At 37.5% G+C, this 18,554-nt stretch overlaps 1 protein-coding gene across 2 annotated transcripts in view; it reads right to left on the reverse strand.

Annotated features, from left to right (window-relative positions):
• Positions 1 to 15,355: 15,355 nt before the first annotated feature.
• Positions 15,356 to 18,554, reverse strand: part of erbb4a (erb-b2 receptor tyrosine kinase 4a) — a 239,765-nt gene continuing 236,566 nt past the window's right edge. For both annotated transcript variants that reach the window (XM_067442181.1, XM_067442182.1), the window contains exon 27: positions 15,356 to 18,337. In XM_067442181.1, the coding sequence (XP_067298282.1) occupies positions 17,484 to 18,337 (854 nt within the window). In that variant the 3' untranslated portion in view covers positions 15,356 to 17,483. The remainder of the gene's footprint in view (positions 18,338 to 18,554) is intronic.

Below are 18,554 nucleotides of genomic sequence, written 5' to 3' on the forward strand. Positions count from 1 at the left end.
GTGACATCAAATGACTTTAATGCGCCCGCACAATATTCCGGGAAGGCAGCGCTGCATTTGAAGCGATTTGAATGCAGAAATGACGGGAAGCGTCACATCACGCTTCGGTCGTGTCGCAATAGTGGATCTCCAAGGTCTCTTCTGTCACAGGACTTCACCAAATCAACAAGAATTGTGTTTTTGACGGAGCGGTCCCAGCGATAAAGATTCGGTCCTGCTTTGGAAGCAGGCGGTGAGTAAAACTGCTTCAAATGTCTGTTGTTGACTATCATCGCGTGAGTAAACATCAGTAAACAACACGATCGTATAGTTAATTTATCAATGGAGCATGCGATGTATGGTGTGTGTTTAAATACATTTGTTTAGCTGACTAATATGTCAGTTTGTTTATTGTAAAACCACCCAAACATAAACCTAGGGGACGTTCTCACAAAGCATGCTTCGTCATTCAAATCCGCTAACGTTACTCCATTGTTTTTTTATACACTAGTCTGACGTGCAAAACCGTTTTTCTTGCTACTGCTAAGGTTTAGTCGCATACAATAGTCCATAAACCAAATCATGTCCTCATAAACTGCGAGTAAACACACACAAATGTTGACAGGCTAAATACAGTACATACCACAGAGACGGACGTCCTGCTGTTGCTGCTTCCCCTGTTCAATTTATTTCAGCCTCCAGATCTGATTCTGGATCATATCTGTATTAGTTGAATCTGATTGATAGCTATGCTTTATTTAGGGTAGCGTTTTCTTCTCCACGCTTGAGGACGTCACCGCTTTGTGCACGCTCGTCATTCTTTAGCTCCGCCCACACAATACGCCTCCAGCCGCTCGTTTTTTTCCGGAAAGACTTGGTACAGCCTATATTTCTTTTATAAATATAATACAACTAAAGACTTTTCTGAGATATGAAGGATGCAATACTACTCTATAGGTACTCAAGATTGACGTGAGATTGACTGAAACTGAGTGTTTCACCCCCCTTTAAGTCATAGATTTCAGTATGATCTCAAATACTTCTCAAGATCAAATCTGAGCTGGAACATATGAGATAAAGTTACTCAAAAGCACAACATTTGAGCATTTTTCTTTGGTTAAGAACTCACTGAATATTGATGATCACCTACTCAGCCTCTAAGAATGACTTAACAAAGGCGCTGTCCCAACTGAAGATGCTGAATCGATTTCTCAGAGATCGATTTTCCACTTCACGCGAAGCTGCATTACGGCTTTAAGAAAGACAACACATTCTATGCAAATGAAACATTCCTCAAATTATTACAGTAACATTTATTTCAACATAGTTTAAGTTATCCGTAAAATATAGAATATTAAAGCTATTAAATTGTCAGTAATATGTTCACACGATATCAGGGCTCTACGCTAACTTTTTTCTTGAGGAGCACTTGTGCTCCTAATTAAAAAAATTTAGGAGCACAGTCAAAAATTTAGGAGCACGTTCTAATCGATCAAACACATTCCAATTATAACTTTCCTATTACAGGACGATATTTGTCCTTTAATGTCCAGGGTCCTTTTTACCATTATAAGAGCAATGTTTTCTAATCTTATTAAATGTAAGTGTTAAATCTGTCAATTTCTTAAATTCAACATAATTCTGACATAATATTATCATTAACTTCTGAGAGTACAGCACAAATACACACACACACACACACACACACACACACACACACACACACACACACACACACACACACACACACACACACACACACACACACAAAGCAGAACTGGACTTCATACAATCAAACACCTATGCATTTAATGCATGAGTTAATGTTGTATGAATGTTTTACATATACGTTTTTGAATTTAGAAATATGTATAAATTAAACTTTAAAAGTTTAATATTTTAAATAAAAAAGTCCATGCAAAGTATAAATATGAAAATAAAAACCGCCAGTAGGTGGCGGCAAGTCATTCAGTCAATAGTTCAAAACACAAGATTCATTTGAATCGAATCGCTTGGAGATGCGAATCAGTTCTGGTGTGGCTTTGATTTTCACAAATAGACAATGTTGTGGCTAAACGTTTGTTACTTAATATCAACTTGTCTATTAGATTGTTGTACGAGATCAGTATCACACATGCAATCATGCCAATACTCGGAGCTTTAGCAAGCTGTAACTTTTGGCGCTCTGGCGCTTCATAAACAGAACCGCATGCGTCTCGCGTGAGAACATTGCTACCGGATCTACTACTCTGTTTGTGGTGAGTCACGCAGATATTGTGCTAATCCGCAGCGGGAATAATTTATTTTGTGTGTACAATGATTCAGAATGAGACAAAAACCCGGTTTGGAAAAAATCTTCATGATATACTCGCTCATTATATACATTTAGTATTTTTTTTAAACAGCATGTGTGATTCACACATGCTGTTTAAAAAAAAAAAATACTAATGTGATAAAGATTAACTCAAGGGCTTTTTAAATGTATTAATACATTATTGTTTGATGACATTTATGCCCCAAGCATCCGCTAATTTCTGGGCTTCTTTATGATAATCCAAATGTGGTATCTCCTGTGGTAGTTAATTTTGATTTGGCTGTAAATAAACAGCGCGAGGCGTCTGGTAAAGTGCGCATGGCTGCGTCGTCACACACGTTTCACTTCAATCGTTGTAAACAATCATTGTTCGAAGTGCTGCCTAGTCCGTCGCACACGTTTTTGCACTTCTTCTGCTGACTGAAGGCATGCAAAGCAGTTGATTGCAGTAGGAAACATAGCCTAACAGTTTCTCAGTGTTGATTCACTCAGTGTTTTAGTTTTTATTCCGATTGAACACATCCATTCATGAGAATCGATCAGGTCACTCGCACCGGTGCGCCTAAATATTTTTTCACAGTCGCACGCAGTAATTTTTAGGCGTAAATGCGCCCAAAATGGGCGTTATGTAGAGCCCTGGATATGTTGTGAAGACGAGTATCCCTTGCCAGGGGCGTGGGACTAGGGGGATAAAGGGTACTGAGTAACCAGGGCCCGAGGCAGGGGGGGGGGGGGGGGGGGGGGCCTTAGAAGTCAGTTTTCTATACATACACATACATGGTACGGGGGCCCAGCAAGATGGTTTGTACCCAGGGCCCAAAATTTGGTGCTACGCCCCTGTCCCTTGCTAATCATCCACCCTCCTCATTTATAGATCTTAACCATTTAGAGCCAAATTGTTTGCCAGACGTTAATTATCTAAAGTGATTGCCAATTTAAACGCTTTAATGACATTACAAAATAGCCTAATTACCACCATAATAGTTCTGATACCAAATAAAGTCAACTTCACGAATAGGCCTGTATCCATTGCAAACATATTTTATTATTAGTCTTAAAATGTCCATAAAATAGAATCATTGTTTTTATTTTGTACTGTACTGCGCTGATTTCTAAAGACTGCTGCACAGTGGCGGCGACTAGCGTCTTGAGCTTAAACAACGCTAAGAGAGCGCTACGAATGGTCCAGACGAATGGTCCAAACCTTACGAAAGTGTGACTTACATAAGATATACTTAGCATACGAACGTTTCAGGAATCGTGCCATAGGGTTAAGAGAGAAGTTAAGGAATAGGTTAAGAACTACTAAGCGATAAGAACGTTTTGGGGAACCGGGCCTTGAAGCCTAAACCATAGGGATTAGCACAATAGCCTAACAGTTTCACACAGTCTACTAATACTCTAATGAGTTAACTGACATGTACATTAATTGGACATATACATATAGTTCCTACAGTTTTGTCTAAAATGGACCATCAAAATAAAGTGTAGGCCTGTTCACACCAAGAACGATAATATTGTCCTATATTAGTGAACTATATTAGTGTCCACACTAGGGATGTCACAATACTCAATATAATATTGAACCGTTCGATACGGCATTCCCGGTTCAATACGCGCTGGTCGCGCTGGTGAATTGCATTTTTTTTCCGGTTTACATTTAATTCAATATTTTCATTTCCCTCCGTTTGAAATATTCCTCTCAGTTTATTTCGGCTCTATTTGAGTGTGCCTCTACGCGAGTCTACGCGCTGATTTGAGCAAATCCAGTCATATGCGCTAAAGTTAAGGGGTGTTTACCCGCGTTTTACAGCCTTGGCGGTTAAACATTTGTGTCAAAACGGCAAGGCACTGTTCATGCATTTTGCATTGAGTGTGCGCACTAAACGTCTGTCAAACACACGTGCTTACTGGACAGTCTTACTGCGCTAATACTATCAAATACACACAAGGTTAACATATAAACACAGTCGGTTAACTTATGTCTAAAGTGAAAGTAAAACCGTGTGCGTCTATATATGAGATGTGAGCACGTCTTCAATTGACAGCAGCAGCCTAGTGAACACGCTGTCCTTAAAGGGACAGTTCACCTCTAATATTAAGTTGATAAAAAAAGACCTTTAATACAGTAGCTTTTAATAAATGTTGTATATTGAAGACTATGTAGTTTTAATTTAACCTACATTTTTTCATTCAATTTCATACTTAAATTCTACTGTACATCTCTGAGCTGCCACTATTATATTATATTATATTATATTATATTATATTATATTATATTATATTATATTATATTATATTATATTATACAATACACTGGGAATGTGTACAAGGGATTTTTAGGTAAAGTTTTAAGTTTAAGAAAGGGCTTTCAAGGCTTTTTAAGTAAAATAAAGAAAGAGTATTGCAATAAAAACATTTCCTTCTTAACCTTTTTCTGTTCTTGTCACCTAGAATAGCAACAAAAAACAAACAAAAAACGAGCCGAACCAAAAAAACGCGGTTAAAAACCGAGGTATGTATTGAACGGTGGACTAACTGTCTTGTTCCATCACTAGTCCACACCATCATTCAGTTTATTTTAAGTATAAGCCCACTGCAGTTTTCAAGATCTTTAAAGCCGGATGGAATTTGATGGGCTGTCAACGTTTTTTTTTTTATTATTTTTTTATCACCAGCTGAAAAAAATAAAATAAAATTCAGTTTCAACTTTTTGAAACTGATTCCAACGATATCGTTCCTCTGTTCTGTGCTGTTATCATTATCATTGTGGTGTCAGCTCTACTATTCTTTTATATTCAGAATGATTATTTAGAACTATATCATTATCATCACAGTCTTGTGTGAACAGGCCTTAAAGGGACAGTTCACACAACCTGATACAAACCTGTATACATTTTGTTGTTCTGCTTAACACAAAGGAAGATAATTTAACTAAAGATATTAACCAGGATTTGGGGTACCATTGATTTCTATAGGGAAAAAACGCCATTGAAGTCAAAAGTGCTGTTCAGTTCCCCACATTGTTCAACATATCTCAATTTGTGTTCAGTAGAACATAGACGGTTATACAGGTTTGGAACATCTTGAGAATGAGTAAATGATGACAGAATTTTCATTTTTGGGTGACTTATCCTTTTAAGCTTGTTGGCTGATTACTGGGAGGTTAATTACTGGCCCAAAGCCGACCTCTAATGATGTTCTGATCTCTAGGCGTCTCTCTGGATCTAGGGAATTTTTCATCCGTCTATCCAAACGTTTAGGAAGGAATCATGCATGCTTGTATTATTGATTAGAGGTTTGTTCAAATCCCTAACCCTAAGTATAAATATACTCGCTTTAGCAAATACTGCTAATTAGTTTCCGATTAACTGGATTGACGACAACAGCACTGAACATCACATCAAGTAAGAGGGTCAGCTGACAGACTTCAGTTAAGACTGAGACTATACTGAGATCACAGGAGACAGATCAGACGCCACATGTGACAAAAAACAGCATGTGAGACACCAGCCTGCCTTCAAAACCATTAATCGCTTTAATATTTATTGTTCAACTGGATTTGCGCTAATTGACTGGGGTTTGGAATCCACAAAAATCTGGGCAAATTTGGAGCTGTCGCAGTGGTGGCTGCAGCACAACTGAGAATTTCATTATGTTCTTAATTAAGCTGAAATTAAAGCTGTGCAAATGAGTGTAAGAACAGAAAGAAAGAGCAATGTCAGTCTGAGAAAAGAAAACAATTACATGAAAGTAGCAAGGCCTGTATGCATGGCTGGATTTGAGAATGAATTCAGTTTAACTTGTGCAAACCTTATGTAGAACTGTACTTATTTATTTAAAAATATGTCAAGGTCTGAAAGCTTTGAAACATGGCTTGCAGAACATTTGCATGAATTAAAGACATTATACATTTTATAGTAGTTGAATTTAAAGATTGTATTTTTAGCAGTATGTTTTCATATGGTTTGGAGTTCTCTCAACAAAGATAAAGTATATCAAACAACTTGCTTCACCACAAACATTTGCAGAGTTAGTTTTGTTTTATTTGCAATTTTTTTTAGTTGGCCGGTCGGTCGGTCAAGAGCCACTAGTTATCACAATTATTACATGTTCATATGTTTTGGGTGGGTTGAAGGTTTTAATGTTTTTGAAAGAAGTATCTTATGCTCATCAAGGCTACATTTATTTGAGCAAAAATACAGTGAAACAATAATATTGTGAAATATTTTTACCATTTGAAATCAAAGCTGAGTTTTCAGTCTTGAGTGTTACATGATCCTTCGGGAAATCATAACGGACTCTTTTCACAGACTGTGATGATGACTTTCCACAGTAATCCACATTACAAATTAGCACACATTACCATACATTTATAATGCCATAATTTGTGTTTTATTAGCTTGGCACAAATCAAATGAACTCTTACATAAATCAGTCTCTTGATTTTTTTTTTCATTTTTTTTTTTTTTTTTCTCATAGAGTCATGGATATGCTTTCATTTATTTATTTATTTTTTTGGAACAAATGGTAATACAAAAAAAAAAAAAAAAATGGTCACACTTTGGGATTAGGGTCCAATTCTATTAACTGAAACTTGAAACCCAGGCTCATTGGAAATACGTGACTCTGCCTACATTTTTGCAACACCCTAATTATGTACCTCCAGATACGTTTACCTGCACTTTTGGGGTAAAATGTCCACCTAATGGAGAAAAAATATTACCACTTAGCGCCTTCGGTTCTCGCTTCACCCAAAAAGTGCAGGTAAACGTACCTGGAGGTACATAATTAGGGTGTTGCAAAAATGTAGGCAGTGTAACGTATTTCCAATGAGCCAGGGTTGGAAACTTTTGCCTCAATAAACTCCTACTGCTTATTAATAGTTAGTAAGTTAGTTATTACATAGGTATTGGAGTCTGATCTCACGAAAATGTGTATAAATAGTACGAGTTTGCGTGGAATGTATACGCCAAAATGAGTTTTGGCATGCATATGGTATGCGTTTTTTCACGTGCATATGATACGCACTTTATGCCGTATTATACATACGAACATACACTTGTGCTGCTTAGTATTTTTAACTAAATTCCATTAAAAAAAATAACAATTACTTGCAGAGTTAACTTGTTTTAGGCAGAAATGAGCAACATTCTTTTTTTAAACAAGATTGCTTTTCCATGCAGATGGCGATGATTTGCTCAAGTCAGGTCACCAGAGGCATTCATTTATAATGAAATGAGTTGGTCTGCGGTTCTCTGTGTTTCTCTGCTGTGTTCCAGAGAGGACACACCTGAAGGTGTCTATTCATGCCAGTTCTTCTCACCGCCAGGATTAATTTGTGATCAGAGCTGTGCAGATATCGCTCTATTCATAGCCCGTCACCAGTCCCTGCTCCTTATGATATGCCAAGGGCAAGGCTAGTTGATAAAGTAGCATTATTTAGATTCACTATAAATCACTATCATCCTAATGTCATTAAATAGAAAAACCTTTAAGATTTATAGTGTTAAAACAGCAAATAAAATATTTATAGGTTAGCTATGAATTCTATTGAAGAATGGCAGACTGTTGAAGTGGCCGACATTGGCCTTTCATTTTACTCTTCAAACCTTCGAGTGAAACAATTATGACGTCATATGTATAAAACATAAATACATAAATATACAACAACATATTATTATTATTATTGAGAGAGAGAGAGAGAGAGAGAGAGAGAGAGAGAGAGAGAGAGAGAGAGAGAGAGAGAGAGAGAGAGAGAGAGAGAGAGAGAGAGAGAGAGAGAGAGAGAGAGAGAGAGAGAGATCTGATTAATTGCTCTTACTATGTTTGGAAATGTTGTGGCCACTGCACACCAGGGAGAACCACACACTCACACACACACACACACACACACACACACACACACACACACACACACACACACACATACACACACACACACACACACACACACACACACATTGCTTCAAACACTTCCCTGACTGCTAGAATCTCTCACTGTCTCTCATTAATAATACAGCTCCAGCACAGTTTCACCTTGCCAGGAGGGAAGTGTTTCATCACGGTGGGTGGTGCTAAAGGAAGACACATGGGAGCATAACTGTGTTTGCAGGTGAGTGTGTGTGAGGACTGGCCGATAGCTTAAATGTCATTGAATGTTCACTATACAATTCAGTTCACATATTTTAAGTATTTAGCGTGATGCAGCATTTGGTTCTGTAATTTATTTTATACTAACCTTTTGCTCTGCACACATCTCTACAGTAGCAAAAAAAATAAAATAAATAAATAAAAAAAAAACACTTACCCGCATCCCATTCTTCTACCATATTTTTTTATCTTCTGTAAAACACAAAAAGAAGACGTTTGGAAGAAAGTTTCAGCTACTTTTCAAGTCACAATATTGAAGCTAATAATGATAATCCATATGACTTGACTGATGCAGAAATCTTTAAAAGTGACACAATGGCTAACGATGAAGACTGAGGGCCCTATCATTCACCCAGTGCAATGCAGTGCCAGACTTTTTTTGCTCATTATCATTTTCACATCCAGTGCCAGGTTGTTTAAATAGGAAACGCACTCGCACCCATCTGTGCGCCCATGGGCATGCTGGTCTGAAAAAAATGTGGGTTTAGACGCAAAAAAAAACAACAACTGCAACATTGAACAAAAACCTGGACTAAAGTGTCAGTGTGAACAACAAAACTGGATCTGTTTTTACACTTGGCATTAAAGGGGGGGGGGGTGAAACACTCAGTTTCAGTCAATCTCATGTCAATCTTGAGTACGTATAGATTAGTATTGCATCCTTCATATCTCCGAAAAGTCTTTAGTTTTATTATATTTATAAAAGAAAGATAGGCTGTACCGAGTCTTTCCGAAAAAGAAAAAAAAAACTAAAACGTTAACGTTACCCTAAAATAAACCATGGCTATCATTCAGATTCAACTAATACAGATATGATCCAGAATCAGATCCGGAGGCTGAAATAAATTAAACAGGAGAAACAGCAACAGCAGGACGTCCGTCTCTGTGGTATGTAACGTTACTGTTTTTAGTGGCCTGTCAACATTTGCTTGCATTTGCTTGCTTTGTGAGAGCGTCCCCTAGGTTTATGTTTGGGTGGTTTTCCAATAAACAAACAGACACCTATTAGTGGTCAGCTAAACAAATGTATTTAAACACACACCATCGCATGCTCCATTGATAAATTAACTAACGTATACACGATCGTGTTGTTTACTGATGTTTACTCACGCGACGATAGCCAACAACAGACATTTGAAGCAGTTTTACTCACCACCTGCTTCCAAAGCAGGACCGCGAACCTTTATCGTCACCGCTCCATCACAAACACACTTCTTTGGTGACATTGTTGATTTGGTGAAGTTCTGTGACAGCAGTGAGTGCAGTGTTTATAGGCGGCGTGCATGCTGACTCGTTCTGCACCCTTCCGGGAGAAGAGCACGTACGGCCCACACAAGGACATTCTGACCCGTTGACGTCAAGCGGACCCATACTCGAAAAAAAAACTCTCCAAAACTTGTGAGAAACCCGAAGGAGTATTTTTAACACAGAAATACTCCATCAAACGTCCAACTTAATTTTTTGAAACTTTGTCTATGTTTAGGATGGGAATCCAAGTGTAAAAATGTGTAAAAAGCTCAGAATGCATTAAACAGCATTTCACCCACCCCACCCCACCCCCATTAACCCTAGGCTAGTTAGCATAAAAGTAAACCAAAAATGTCTTATTTTGTGCTTGTGCCGAGCTTTTACTCCGAATGGCACACTTGTCTATCTCTTTACAATGTCTCAGTTACTTAAATTCCTCATCCACTAAAGCACATTTCCGTCTGCTCTCCCTTCTAATCCAATTGTTTTGCTATTGTGAGCGAACAGCACATCAAACTCCCTACTGAGGGCATAAAGCACAGTCATGATGGTTTCTCAGAACATCCTTTTGAAGAGCCAGTAATCCAAGGTCACACATCATCACCCCCACCTCCTCACAGAGAGTTTTATGTGCCTTTAAACTCAGGGAAACAGCAGAGATATTTCTGCTGCAAAGTGACGGCTGTGCTCTAACTGTTACCTACATGGAGTGCACACTTTTACAGAAAACACACGCAAGGCTCTGGCTCAAGCCCTAAAAAGAGACTGATAATTCAACACATTTTACCATTTTAAATATTAAAGGGATAGTTCGAAAATTCTGTCAATTTATTCACCCTCATATTGTTCCAAACCTGAAATTTCTGTTTTCTGTTGAACACCAAAGAAGATATTTTGAAGAATGTTGGAAGCAGTAATGTTGGTTAGACAGCAGCTAAAAAATAAAATAAAATAAAAACTAGTATGGAAGTCAATGACTACCGTCAACTGTCTGGTAACTGAAATTCTTCAAAATACCTTCTTTTGTGTTCAGGTTTGGAACAAGCACATACAACTTGTTTGGCAAGAAGCACATAAGAGACCAAAATTACAGTTGGTAGTAGTCAGTAATAATTTCACTTATCATAGCACCAATTTAGCATATGCATTTGGCATAGGTTGTGCCAATTTATTATTCTATTCATGTGTAATGGTACTGCAAAAATCAAAATCACCATGTTACAAGTGTATATAAAGTGTACAAGTACAAGTGTACCGCAAAAAAATGGTAACACATTGAACTTATTTTTATTAGCGTTTTCATCACTGAATAAAAATATATTGATGTAGTGCATTCTAGAATTACCTTACCTAATTCACCTTCAGAAATAGGTGATTTTTATTATTTTGAGAAGGATGCATATGATGCCAAATCATGCTTTCTATGTAGGGAGCTCAAGTCATTACGGTTTGGAACAAAGCCACAGTTTTGGTGATACTGACTCCGTTTCTCTCCTCTTGAATTCCCTCTCTCCCTAATCACATCACACAGCTGCCACTTTTAAACACACGCTCATTTATTACAGGTCACCAACACAAAAGAAGACATTTAAAAGGACAAAGAGGCTCAGCCGGCACAGCGCATGAAGATCATCATACACAATGTACCGAGCAAGACAGGAATGTCTCACTAACTGATCCTGTCAAATAAACATACATCACTGGAGCGCGGGGCAAGTTACAAATCCTGAACACTGCGAATAAGAAAATAATCTAACCACTATAGTATGTTGGTTACAACTATGGATACATTTTTGTGATTCTGAGTTAGAGAGGACACAACAGCATTTTTTTTTTACTCCGAGGGGAATGACATTGGTTGTGGTAAACCTTCATGTGCTGACAGTTTGATTCATTTACTTCCTCTGCCTAGCTGGAACACAGATCAGGGCGCAAAAAATACTCTTCCTCGCTCACAGGAAGATTTTGCGCAAAAGGGACAGAAATGGAAAAACTACTGTATTCTGGGAGACATAAAAATGGTTTAAAAAGAAGAAAAACAAAAGTCAAACTGAAGGAAACTCAAACCAAATGTCTTCTTAAAAATGTATAAAAATGAACTTCAGGCTCCAATCTTCCAAAAGATTGCTTGAAAATTAAACTTGTTGAATAGAACAGAATTATTCAAATATTTCTATTTAAGGAACATGGTCCAACACTCTCAGAAAAAAAGGTACAGTGCTGTCACTGGGGTGGTACAAAAGTGAAAAGGTACATCTTTGTACCTTACTCACCCCTAAATGGTACATATTAGTACCTAAAAAGGTACATACAGTACTTTAAGAGTGCAAATTAGTACCTTAAAGGTACATAGTAGAACGTTAAAGGTACATATTAGTACCGTTTCGGTTTTGTACCTTAGGGTACCACCCCAGTGACAGAAATGTTCCTTTTTTTCTGAGAGTGAAGGAAGGAACAGTGATGAACGGGCGACAGGGTCATGGGCGGCCAAGGCTCATTGATGCACGTGGCACATGGCTCCAGGATGCGCTATGGCAGAGGCAGTGTGATGATTTGGGTAATGTTCTGCTGGGAAACCTTGGGTCCTGCCATCTATGTGGATGTTACATTGACACGTACCACCTACCTAAGCAGACTGAGGAACGTTATCGCAAAAAGGGATTACTTCAGACTGTTCTCTTGTGCAATATCTCACAATATAATAACGTTAGATAAAAACTTCGCATGCCATAGTTTATATTGAACTGGTGGGAAATGTGCTTTGATACATCTTTCTTGATGTTGTAATTGATGCAGTATGTGGTCTGGCATTGTCATGTTGGAAAATGCAAGGTCTTCCCTGAAAGAGATGATGTCTAGATGGGAGCATATGTTGTTCTAGAACTTGGATATACCTTTCAGTATTGATGGTGCCTTTCCAGATGTGTAAGCTGCTCATGCCACACACACTCATGCGACCCCATACCATCAGATATACAGGCTTCTGAACTGAGTGCTGAGAACAACTTGGGTGTCCTTGTCCCCTTTAGTCCAAATGACATGACTTCCCAGTTTTCCAAAAAGAACTTCAAATTTCGATTCGTCTGACCCCAGAACAGTTTTCCACTTTGCCACAGTCCATTTTAAATTAGCCTTGGTCCAGAGAAAACGCCTGTGCTTCTGAATCATGTATCAGAATTGTTTAGATATGGCTTCTTTTTGACCTATAGAGTTTTAGTCGGCATGGGTGAATGGCACGGTGGATTTTGTTCACCGACAATGTTTTCTGGAAGTATTCCTGAGCCCATGTTGTGATTTCCATTACAGTATCACTCCTGTATGTGATGCAGTGCCGTCTAAGGGCCCGAGGATCACAGGCATCCAGTATGGTTTTCCAGCCTTGACCCTTATCCACAGAAATGGTTCCAGATTCTCTGAATCTTTGGATAATAGTATGTACTGCAGATGATGATAACTTCAAACTCTTTGCAATTCTTCTCGAAGAAACTCCCTTTTTTATATTGCTCCACTATTTTTGCCGCAGCACTGGGGGAAAAGGTGATCCTCTGCCCATCTTGACTTCCGAGAGACACTGCCACTCTGAGAGGCTCTTTTTATACTCAATAATGTTGCCAGTTGACCTAATAAGTTAAATAAATACATAATAAATACACTAATAAAATAAAGACATCTTATGTTACATTGTGATGTAGGCCTAATTGTGTTTTCTGGTAGGGACTAAAGAACAAAATATGTTTATTAAGTTATTTGTCATTGTAAAAAACAAACAAAAAAACACACAAAAAAAACTACTAACTACTTTTTCAAAATGGTAGCTTGAAGGTAACTTAACTACTTTAACTTACTATTAGCTTGTAGCTTGTAAAGCTACAGTTTCAGAGTAGCTTCCCCAGTGACAATACTATAGAAGCTTGTATAGCAGTATAGATTTACTGTCCTCTGAAAATAACTTAACATACAGGCATTATTGTCAAAAGAGCTGGCAACAAATGTGAGTACACTAAGTGATTACAGTGGTACGTCATTTAACCATGCAAAGCCACATTTCCTATTTATCATGTTCATGTTTTTGTCTGCTTGACAGGACCATACAAATGTGTGTATCTTGTAATAGAGGAGTTACAATGTTGTGCTTTGAGGTCAGTATTCTTATACTGACCATGGATGTTTAAGGATTTACGATTTGGGATTTAAGGATTCTCTGAGGATTTGAGAATTAGAATTGTTGCTCTCCACAACATTTACATTTACTTTTACATTTAATCATTTAGCAGACGCTTTTATCCAAAGCGACTTACAAAAAAGGGGAGAGTAATAGAAGCAACGAAACAGACAAGGCCAACAACCTGTAAGAATGATGATGACCACAATGATGACATGGGCTATGAGAATATCGTAGCACAGTACAGTACAGTGGCCAGGGTCATACAGAGGTTTTACAAGACAGGTTCTACTCGGAACAGGCGTCGCAAAGATTGATCAGAGAAGTTGAGTCCTCATGCTGTGCATCAGGTGCAAAAGCTGGCTTTAAAAAAAAAAAAAAAAAAACAGATGCATGAGCACTGCCAGTTTTGCTTTAGAGGTTACAGAAGCGGAAGGTCTGCTTGTCAGTAGTCAGATCACACACCGCACACTGCAACAAGTTGGTTTGCTTGGCCGTCGTCCTAGAAGGAAGCCTTTTCTGAAGCTGGCTCATAAGAAATCATGCAGTTTGGCAATTTAAAAATGGACAATTGTAAAAATGGCAATGTTGCTCGGACTCCAAAGTGGCGTTTAACCTACCGAGCTAAATAGGAAAACTGGTTCTCTTTGCCCTTCCACCATGCAACTTGAGCGATCACCCAATTCACGTGACATGAAACTTGGACTACAAAAGTTTTAATAAATATTATTATTAATATTATTAGAGATTTGGGCTGGGGCACGTTCAGTATGAACTAAAAGTATAAAAATTTGTATCGTGGGTGGTGTCACGTTTTTTTTTTTTTTTCCGGTTTGAATACCATAAATAATAATAATAATAATAATAATAATAATAATAATAATAATAATAATAATAAATATATATATATATATATATATATATATATATATATATATATATATATATATATATATATATATATATATATTTATATATATATATATATATATATATAAATTGCGCAACAGTGGCAAATAAATAAATGAAATAAATTCCACCAGCCCATATCTGGTAAAAGTTTAAAAAATATAAAAAGTTTAGTAATTTAAAATTTACAAAAAATATTACAAAAACATAGTCAAATCTTTACTATGGTAACTTCTATCCTGCATATTTCATGTGGAAAAGAGCAGCCTGGATATCTCACTTAAAAAATAATAAAAAAAATAAAAATAAATTTAATCTGACCTTTTCCATCCCAGTAACTTACTATATATAAATTTAAACTAAAGAACTGGCAGTTGGCTATTTCCAATCTGATATCTGACGTCATCACAGTGCTTGTTTGTAAGCACAAGTTCAGACATCGATTACACCGGAATAGTGTGATGAACAATGTGGTGCTTAAACCAGACAACAACTAAAGACCCTGATGTCAGTCTCTGGAAACTTATGAACGTGTTCAAATTTTCAAACAAGACCTTTATTATGTCATTCCATCAAATAGAATTACAATATGGATGAGATGCATCTTTTGGAATAGCCTCCAAACAAATAAAAATACAAGTCAAAAAAATAAAAATAAAAAATAAAATAAAAAACAGAGAAAAGACAAACAAATCTAGCTACATCTCCCAGGGCTGTTCAGTTGAAAGCAATTAAAAGTCTCTTAAAATCAGCATGGTACGTTTAGGACCAAATTTGTACAGTCACAACTTGCTCTGACACTCTGACATAAGTAATGATAAATGTCCATCACAGTTTATAAAACATATGAACAGTTTCTCCCTGGCCACAATACAATCACACTCTCACTGAGAGCAGGATACATTTCAGACAAAAGTATTTTCTGTCACAGTACATTGAAAAAATTCTCCATTGGAGATCAGTAGTTTATTTGCGTTTGTATCGTGCCCTCCATTAGCCATAATATTGCCTTCCAGAATATTTCAATCTTGCCATTAAATTCATTAATTGATGAATTAAATACAACAACATATTTTCAAGAGTCTATTTGCACATGGATGGCTCAGTAATGAATATACAAATTGGTTTCATATATGTACAGCAATTGAAGACTGAATCACTTCTTGGGCATGTCCATAGATGCTTGTGTGCCACTGAGGAAGGCACTTATTTCCCATTAGCACAAAACGCGGTATGGCTGCCCCATGTGCTCTTCCTCTGCCTGTATCATATTTGTTAGTTCCTATGTACGAGTACAAAATTGGGGGAAATAGATAAGATCTTTAAAAAACATGAAGAACATCACTGAAAATAAACAGTATCCATCCAGTTAAGTCCATTAATAAATCCACTACGGTAAAAGAATGCATCATTTTACAATCCACAATGTTGTCTCGTTCACATAAAAGATTTACCCCAATTCTCTTGTAGACGCTCCTAGATACGTGTCCGTCAGTCCAGAACAGATGACAAAATAGCTTACGGCATCAACAGCAACAATACGGGATGGTCAAAAAGACTGGTTTAAACTTACGACATCAGAAATATACTGTTCATTTCCTTCGTAAAAAAAACCCTAGAGTAAGTGTTTTTCCTCGGGTAGTCCATTTTGTCAAGTTGGACACCAGTTTCTACAATGTAACTGTGAACTTCCTAACTATAGGAGAATCAGAGATGAAAATCAAAGGGACAGGACAGCGCAAAATTAAAATTCTGTCGTCATTTACACTCTCTCGTCATTCCAAACCCATAAGACTTTCATTCATCTTCGAAACACAAATGAGGATGTATTTTTTTATGAAACCTGAGAGTTTTTAGTTTTAGCTAAAGATCAAATAACTTCCCATTGAAAAAAAAAAAAAAAAACTTAAAATAAACTTTTGTTCAATTAGTATTTTTGTTGCATGTGGAGAACACATTTTCTGACTGCAGACATTATTGTGGGTTTTATTTGATTAATTTTGTATTTTTTATGGTGCACATAACAGAAAAGATGATGTATATTTTAAAAAAGACTTTACAATAAACATTACGGTATTTCAGAGTTGATTTATTTATATCAAGTTAACTAAATGAAACATTGAACACAATGTTTTAGTTTTATCTTAAGTGATTAAGCGTTTTATGGTAAAATTAAGTTGTACAAATGTTACTTAATGCAAGTCTATATATATTTATATGTACATAACATATACAATTTTTACTTAGTATGAATGTAATTTTGACTTTGAGGGGGAAAACGTTTTTGATTAATATTCTGAAAAAACAATTTATGGTCTGAAACATAAATGCAAAAAAAAAAAATATATATATATATATATATTGTAATGGACTTTCATTGGAGGGACAGAAATCTCTCGGGTGTTTTCGATGATGAACAAAAGTATTTGTGTTTGGAGCAGCATGAGGGTAAATGGTGACAGTTTTATTCTTGGTGAACTATCCCTTCAAGGGATATCCGTCTGGTTACATTCTGATTTGTTTGAATAGAAAATATGGAATAACTTTTGGAATAGTTTAGAGGCACTTTGGTCGGTCGGTTCCAATAAGTCTCCTTCCTGAATTCCTCTGGCAGAAACACTGAAGGTGGGAATTGTACTGTACTTGTTCCTGTACCTCCGTAATTCCAATTTAACATATGGTGCTGGTAGAAGAATCTGGCTCTCTATAACGGTGATGTTACACTACCGTATTCCTGTGCCGGTACGGTGGAGGTGGCAGAACTGGTCTCTTGTTTAACTCGGAAAGATACTCGGGGTTGTCAGCCACGGCGATGCGACTTCGGATGCTGTGCCTATAGAGATGTTTGCTTTTGCACACTTGTGTTGGATCTTGAGGGTTTTGTTGGGTCCCTTTGGGTGGTAGGCTATGCTGCCAGTAGTCAGGATTATCGAAATTCTTCTTCGATTTCCTGTCGACCATTACAGTCCCAGTATGACCCGTTTGAAGCATGTTACCTGGGTAGACAAGGTGGCCGGGAAGGCCGGATATACTTTTGCTTGTGACGGCTGATTTCGCCACTTGAGCCGGGTGTGTAGAAGAGCCGGACTGACTTGCCAGACAAGGTTGGATCTGTTGGCTGACGATGGAGATTTGGGTTAATAAAGAAGGCTTGCCAGACATGCTGGAGGAATTGGATTCGACACCGTGTGGCGACTGGGAGTGCTGGCCGTTTTGGCTCATTGATGCCGTTTGGGGGGGCTGAACAGGTGGAACGGCGAAATGAACATGTGTTCCCTGGCCGTGGTGGTGGGCTTTCCCAGTTTGTGTGGAGAGGATGACGTGGCTGCTTGCGGCGTTGGCTGCTGTAGTCATCTGTAGTGGCATAGAAGCTCCATTCTTTCTCATAATCTCCTGGTTCATCCCACTAGTGTTGTTGTATGCGTTGAGGTAAAGAGGTTCGTTGATGTATTCATCCTCACCCATGGGTTTCCTATCAGGAGTGCTGTGGTAACCCGGGTTGTCCAGTGCATTAATATTTCCATTCTTCCGTTGGTTTACAAAAGGATTCTCCTCGACAGGACTAAGATGGTCTGTAGATACAAAAGATACCATGTAAAACGCAGGATAAAAGCTATACCATGTAAAAGAATTGTTGCCATTCACCACAAATAGCTATTAAACACTAGATGTACAATAGTATACACCCGTGGGCTCACAAATCTCACTAATATATCCCAATTCTGACTTTATATCACGCAATTCTGAATTTATAACTCAGAAATTTTGAGTTTACATCAAGTAATTCAG

This window comes from Pseudorasbora parva, chromosome 4 (assembly GCF_024679245.1).
Source record: "Pseudorasbora parva isolate DD20220531a chromosome 4, ASM2467924v1, whole genome shotgun sequence".
Taxonomy (NCBI): domain Eukaryota; kingdom Metazoa; phylum Chordata; class Actinopteri; order Cypriniformes; family Gobionidae; genus Pseudorasbora; species Pseudorasbora parva.